Source organism: Macrobrachium nipponense, chromosome 3, assembly GCF_015104395.2.
Source record: "Macrobrachium nipponense isolate FS-2020 chromosome 3, ASM1510439v2, whole genome shotgun sequence".
Classification (NCBI taxonomy): domain Eukaryota; kingdom Metazoa; phylum Arthropoda; class Malacostraca; order Decapoda; family Palaemonidae; genus Macrobrachium; species Macrobrachium nipponense.
The window spans coordinates 96,200,894-96,208,393 of record NC_087202.1 but is presented as its reverse complement, the minus strand read 5'-3'; the positions used below and the strand labels follow the sequence as shown (position 1 = coordinate 96,208,393).

General features: G+C 36.7%; 1 protein-coding gene across 4 annotated transcripts in view; it reads left to right on the top strand.

Moving 5' to 3' along the window:
• Nucleotides 1-7,500, top strand: part of LOC135221901 (probable G-protein coupled receptor CG31760) — a 979,933-nt gene that overhangs the window by 952,076 nt on the left and 20,357 nt on the right. For all 4 annotated transcript variants that reach the window (XM_064259885.1, XM_064259884.1, XM_064259882.1 and 1 more), the window contains 2 exons: nt 4,867-5,081; nt 7,016-7,154. In XM_064259885.1, coding sequence (XP_064115955.1) covers nt 4,867-5,081; nt 7,016-7,154 — 354 coding nt within the window. The remainder of the gene's footprint in view (nt 1-4,866; nt 5,082-7,015; nt 7,155-7,500) is intronic.

The following is a 7,500-nucleotide window of genomic DNA, read 5'->3' as shown; positions in this document are numbered from 1 at the left end:
GGAAAATCTGTTTCTCGAGAGAGTTCACATAGGCACGATGTATATGCTCCACCTCTCCTGAAAGACGTTTACCTCAGTAGAGATGGAACATACCTCCTGCCTATGTGAACTCGCGAGAGAGACTGAGTTTCCAGCCCTGTAATTGGCTTATCAACAGCCAATCACGAGCTTCGTAAGGGACTGGCCTAGACATCAAATGCACGGCTGATGTGAATCTACTATAGTAAAGTAATTTTGAATATATTTGTCGCTCCTCTCTTTTACTGGTATAAGGAAAAATGGCGGACTGAAGTTACCTATCATAAATGTCACTCGCCAGATTCATCTAAGGTTACGAAAGTTGAACGCTTCAATTAGCTTCAATTAGACAGTTGATTTATTTGTTTCCCTTACCCCGAGATATTAGTGGTGGGTCTTTTCAGTGCTGCTAGATCTCGTTTTTAACATCTTTGGAACAGACTCGTTTTTTCCTGCCCTCCTTATCTCTCTCTTATTAACTCTCTCAATTTCTAATGTACTGAGTCTGAGAACCCTTGTAATCACTGTAAGTGTCTTGTGCAGTTTTCACTGTAGTCCTAAATACCTAAGGACTTTGTTCTGAACTACAAAAGTGCCTTATTCTAGAATCCCCGAATGGTTGAAACCCCTATAAAATGCTTAAAACTGCCTCTTTTGTTAGTTAAAAAAACACTAAAATTATTTATACCTTGTTTTTTTTAATGGTTTTATCTCAAATTGCGTTTTATGATGAAATTGATATAATAAAAATGGAATTTGTGGATATTTCTTATTGAAAAAATTCGCAAATAGGCGAATTTTCCGCGAATAATGGGGATGTATGTCTCCATGAGCAATCCACGAATACGTGAGTCCGTTAATCCATAGTGCACGAATAGGGGGGGGGGGGGGGGGGGGGGGGGGGGGGGGGGCGCTTGTCACTGTAGTCCTAAATACCTGGGGTCTTTGTTCTCTTCTTCACAAGTGTCTCATTCTTGGGATATTTTGTGAATCTTTTCCTTAGTTGGGTTCAATCCATGCTCCATGGAGTTAACAAGAAATAACCTGTTTTATGAAATTATACGTGTGAAATGATGACTTACTACGTTTCATTGCCTACCTGTGAATCATTTCAACAGTTGATTGCGTATGTATGTCTTATAACCACGATTTACATAACTATTTATTACGTATAAAGAAATCTTATTATTAATGTTGTTCCAATTCTGTTTCAAGTATTCCAGTTTTTTTGTTCATAGTGTCCAGCAAACTTGTGATCAACTCAGTTTAATAATCTTTTGAAATTAAGGCTGCTTTATGTGTGTGTCTGTGTATGTATATTTTTTTTTTTTTGTAAAAAGAGACAATTAGTTATGAATAATTACTATTGCTAATCAACTCATGAGTTTGTAGTGTATTCGTTGAAGTCGTTTCTTACTTTTCATGACCCTGAATTTTCCCATATTTGTGGCCTGGTTCCATTATCGATATTCGAGTAGTCTCTTACATTCGATTTAATCTGAGAATGAAATACTGACTGAGATCCAAGATAGAATGACTGTCAGCCAAGAAAAAGCTTCAGTACTAACTCGAAGAGAATAACTTTCTCTCAGGTGCACATTAGTTATATTACTTCCGGTCTCTGAACTCCACCGAGACTCAAGTCGTCAACTGTTATTGATTTTTCATCGCAGATGTGTTGCCACCCAGTGCAACAGTCGTCAGTTATTTTCCAATAGAGGGAAAACTTAGTATTATTCTACTATAATCCGGTTAAATTTTTATGTAATAAATATCTTTTTACTGTCAATTAATTAAGTCTTGAGAAATGTATATCATTTACCACACGGATGAAACAGTTCACGTTTGATCGGTCTTGCATTTAATTTTTACTAGCTTCTTATTATAAAACTGACATACTCTGTTTACGACGACATCAAGGCCATCTTAAAGTACAATGACAAATGGCTTTGTTTTTAAATAAAAAGCTGTTCGTGTTTGCGTCAGTCTTGCGCTTTTTATTTGGAAACGAATTCGTATGTTCTTTTACTTTAAGATGGCCTTGATGCCGTGTTAAACAGAGTATGTCAGTTTTATAATAAGAAGCGAGTAAAAATTAAATACAGGTCCGAATAAAAGTGAACTGTTTCATCCGTGTGGTAAAGATACACATTTCTCAAGACTTAATTAATTGACAGCAAAAAGATATTTATCATATTAAAATTTAACCGGACTGTAGTCGAATAATATTAAGTTTTCCATCTATTGGAAAATAACTTATGACTGTTGCACTGGGTGGCTGGCAACACATCTGCAATGACAAACCAATAACAGTTGACGACTTGAATCTTGATGAAGTTCAGAGACCGGAAGTAATATAACTGATGTGCACCTGAGAGAAAGTTATTCTCTGCGAGTTAGCACTGAAGTTTGTATCTTGTGAATCATCATGGCAATAAGAAAGAGAAATTCTTTAGCTTTATCAACGCTGAACTCTAAGAACTTGCGTTACCATCGAGAGTGTGGAGGAATTAAATTCTCACCTGATGTTATAGGAAGCTCTTTGCATGTAGAAGAGATAGTGCACTTAATTAAACTGCTGAGCAAACTTATCTTGTTCCTCCGCTCTATGTCCATTTATGAAACAATTCAGATTGATGCAGAAATGCATACAAATGCATTAATTTATTCTTGTTGTGCTTGCTTTTATAGAAGATAAATGTGTACATATCCATTAATTTAGTTATTTTACAAATTTATATACAAATACTAAACAAATACTAGCGGGTTATTTTGTCAAAGGTTATGTTTTAACCTGGTAAAATGATTTCTCGAGTCATTCTAGTTTTCAAAATTTTTGCCGCCATTACTTGGTTAGTTACTGACAGGAAATGCCAGACACCGTTGCACTAGACGACTGAACACCCATTGGTCAGGCAGGACTTGGGACTAACAGCCTCGTCTTGGTACCTGAATGCCTTAAAACCTGTGGGCAATGCCTAATGGAACCACCACCGCTAGAGGAGATAGACGAACAGTTAAACTCACGCAGGAAAAGTAAAAGTAATGTAGATGGAGTCCCATCCTCTAAGTCTTTTGGTAACTTTCACACCGTGCAAATTCGAGGGACACTAACACTCTCTTTTCCTTACTAACACCAGGTTAGAAAATCGTGATTGCAGTTGGCCTTAGAAGAAGAGTCTCATATACATTCGGGGTTATTTTCTTCCACATTACGGTTCATGAATTTTACTAGGTACTCCATTGCCTTGAGGTACAGTACAACTTTACCCAAAACAGTTGGTGCTTCTTTGGTCAGCAATGTCTAGGTTGTACTGCTTATAAACTCCAGGAGCAGTCCTGGTGATGTGGTTGCTGTATTTAGGGACATATCCTCTCTCAGTGAGTCCCCAACCTTCCCCTGGGCACTCCTTTGCCTTGGGATGCTGCTTTAGAATCCAAGCTATGTGCGATTCCATAGGCAGCATTGTCCAAATACCTTACCATCACTATAGTTGCAGCCAGTTAATTGACTGACCTAACCGTAAACCCAGTCAAGTATGGATCGTGGAGTTGTTAATGTTAGCAGATGATACGGTAGCGACCTTTACTGAAAATGAACTATAGAAGCTTGGAAAAGAATATGAAAATTTGCAGGAAAAGAAAGTTGCAGGTAACGGTAAACAAGACGAAGGTTATGAGGGTAAATGAAAATAAGGAAGATAAATTTTAAGGTAACTGGTGGAAGGATGGAAGCAGAAGATTCATATAATACTAATCTCCTTGCAATTTATTACATTTTCATGTATTTATTAATGTATTTTCAACATATTTTAATCTATTTATTGAATAATTATGTTTTGATAAGTGGGATCTCTTCTTTATGTATTTCTTTCCACACACACCCCCCCACCTCTTACTTCTTCCTAATGAACACCATATTCTTTGGAAGCTTGAATTTTAAAAGTACCCATTCTATATTGCTACATTTATAGGAGAATTATAACTGTAGCCTCGGCAAATTCAATGTACGAGTTATTCCCTTTATAAGTGCCGGGAAGCATTTTCCCTAGATGTATCCGAGTACTGAAACCTTTCCCTGAAAAATGCGGGATGCCTTATCTTAAAATACTTGATGCCATATCACTAACCATGGACCTTTCCCTGAAAAAAAGCGTGATGTCATATCTTGAAAACTAATCATGGACCTTTCCCTTTGTAAACTGCGATGCCATATCTTAAAAATTAACTATAGACCTTTCCTTATAAAAAATTTGGACGCCGTATCTTGAAAACTAACCATAGAATTTTCTCAAACATGATCCCATTATGTTTCCCACACCCAAATTACTATATGTGTACCGATATAACCTAACCCAACTTAACCTGGGGATAGAGCAAAAAAAAAAAAAAAAATAAAAATAAAAAAAAAAGACGGGTCTGGCACAATACTAGCGTACATCTCAAGAATTTGTTACTGGGAAAAGGTTAAGAACGGAGTGAGGTGAGGATAAATTCGGGATCTCAAGGAAGAACCGATGAAGGTGAATTTGGATACATAATTTTTTTCCATGGAAAATAAAGAAAAACTAGAAGGTTGCAATAATTCCCCTGTAGGATTCAAAATAACCTTGCATTCTTCCAAAGAGCTTAGGTACCATTGTAAACAAATAGTATTCTTCCTCTCTTCTTATGACTAAATTTTTTAACCATATTTGAAATCGAATTGATGCTCGCTGTGATCTGTATTTTTTTTTTATATATATATATATATACAATTTTATAAGCTGCTAATTTTAAAATATGACTTTCACTTCGAAGTGAATGGACTCCTTTTTTTTTTATTTAATTTACATTTTCTTCTTGCAGAGTATCTTTAACATACCGGGTGAAATCAGCGCATAAGATCAAGTTAACCGACAAGCAGCTGCTGCAGTGGCTGACGCCAGTCTTGCTGATTATGCTGATCTATCTGGGATGCTGGACGATCAGTGCTACTCCACGGGCTGAGGACATCCAAGACTATAATGGTCTCTGGTTTAAGCAGTGCCAGTACAACTGGTGGGATCACTCGCTGGCCGTGGGTAAGAGAGCATAAGTACCGCTGTCTGGTAATTACATTTTGAACTCACATGTACAGAACATCTTTTCCCTCGTGCAGAACGCACGTACGTACACTTTCACACACTGTCTCTTCCTGTCTCTCTGTCCCTCTCTCATTCTCATTATGCAGAACACACACACACACACACACACACACACACACACACGCTCGCTCTCTCTCTCTCTCTCTCTCTCTCTCTCTCTCTCTCTCTCTCTCTCTACCCAGAAGAAATCTGTAAAATAACAAAGGACAGGATCATTCATAGTTTTAATTTCCGGAAATGCAAGTCTGTATTGTGGAATTTTGTCCCTGCTTTGCAGATATATCCGTTGAGTTGGAGGTCTTGGATTATGGTACGTCCTCTTTAATCGCTCTCAAAATTGTTTTTATGGGATTATGTTCGTCCAACTTTTTTGCTTTTGTGTTTTTTTTCCTTTTAAGGAATAGGGTGCCATATTATCATTTTAAGTTTTGAACTCTCCGGTTTCCTCATTTGATTTATTTTTTGCATTAAACTTTTAATGAACCTCATGTTAAGAAGTCAGAGTATAAGTTATATTCTCCTTTTAAAGTGTGAGACACGATACCTGGATTAGAGAGAGAGAGAGAGAGAGAGAGAGAGAGAGAGAGAGAGAGAGAGAGAGAGAGAACAGATTTAACTTTAGGAATGAACATTTTAGAGGTGATAAAAGAACCTTTTAAAAGCTGTTGGATTCAACTTTTCTCTGGAAACAAAAGGAGTAAAGCCACAGAATTAAAAGTTAAAGCGAAATGGAGAGAGGCATGGTATTCAATTCTTTTTTCCCATGTCAACAATAAGCGTGTCATGATTTTTTTCTGTGGTAGAGGGGAGGAAAAATATGTGGAATAAATACTTTGGATTCACTTTGACCAAAATACGTTTTATTCGGGTACTGCATTTTGAATTTAACAACATGAGTACAGAAGCTTATTAATGAGAGTTTAAATTCGAAATTCTTACCAGACTACCCTGTACTTTAGAGACATTTATTTTGTTCCCTGTGTCGGCAAGGTGATCAGAAATATTTTCACCGAAATCTAGTTTTCAGAAACCATCTGTTATGTCAAGATTCAGGGGTTTGCTTAAACGTAATAAGAAACATATATGGCAGCAATCTAGAACGAATTATGAAGGCAAAGTTGCTCTGTACTAGTATTGAAAATTAAATGGGGTTCCCATGCGTTCATAACTATATTCAACAGCCGAAATGCATTGACAGGTCAACAACAACAAGATAAAATACAGAGAAGGAAGTGGAGGAAGAAGATACATAATTCATTCTTGGGTTGAAGCAGGTATTTGCTAAGATCAAAGAAACACAAAGCGATTTTCTGTTGCCAGCCGGAACTTATTGTACTGTTCAATATATTTTCCAAGTTAATGCAGATGAAAATACAATTTAATTTGTCACAGAGGTCAGCCATATCAAGGTTTAGAGAATACATATTCTCTAGACTTTTAGCCCTATTAGGTTTCATTTATTATCAGGTTTGAAATTCCTCATTCAGTAATATCACCGAGTAATTCGAATAGAAAAAATCTTTTCTTCATAATAATTTTAATAGTATCCATTCATACATAAGAGTGAGAGAGACAACTCAGATATGCCACTAATTCATTTGATAGATGTTCCTCAGAAGAGGATGTGAAGTAAAATTAACAGCACGCAGTAGTTGTGCTTTTTATATCCCGGAGAGACTAGGAGCAGTAGAGTGACCAAATATATTACTTATTTTTTCCAAGATTTAAAAAAATAAATATATATTTTATACCCAGGAATACAAAACTTTATAAAATAAATTTATTTTATTTTTGGAAACCCCAAACAAAAGGGTTAATTATCTCTCTCTCTCTCTCTCTCTCTGTTTCTTTGACGAAATCCTTAATTGCAGGTGACATGCTGTTCCTAATGTGGGGAGTCAAGGTGTGCTTCAGCGTGCGCAAAGCAGAGAGCTTTTTCGATGAGGCCACCTACATCTCGTGGGCTGTGTATAACATCGCTGTGGTCAACATTGTCATGGTTTCATTCCAGTAAGTAACCCATTACTTTGTTACTTTTTAGTGAGTTCTGGTTCAAGTTTACGAAGTGTTTCTGTCAGTATCGACCTATTCAGCGTCAGTGTACGATGAATGAATAAACTGGTGTCTGGTCCATGCATTAGCGTTGTGGCGCCGATGTGACGTCAGAATTCAATAACATTTATCTCTGTCAGAGTGATCTAGTCAGGTCATTATGCTGATATACGCATATCCCATTTAAGTCTGGCTTTAAAAGCATTTAACTAGAGTGAAAATGAAGTTTTTAGATCGGGACACAACTTTATTAAATCGTGATTTATGTACATCTAAAACGTATGCTTAATCCTTGGTCCCTCCG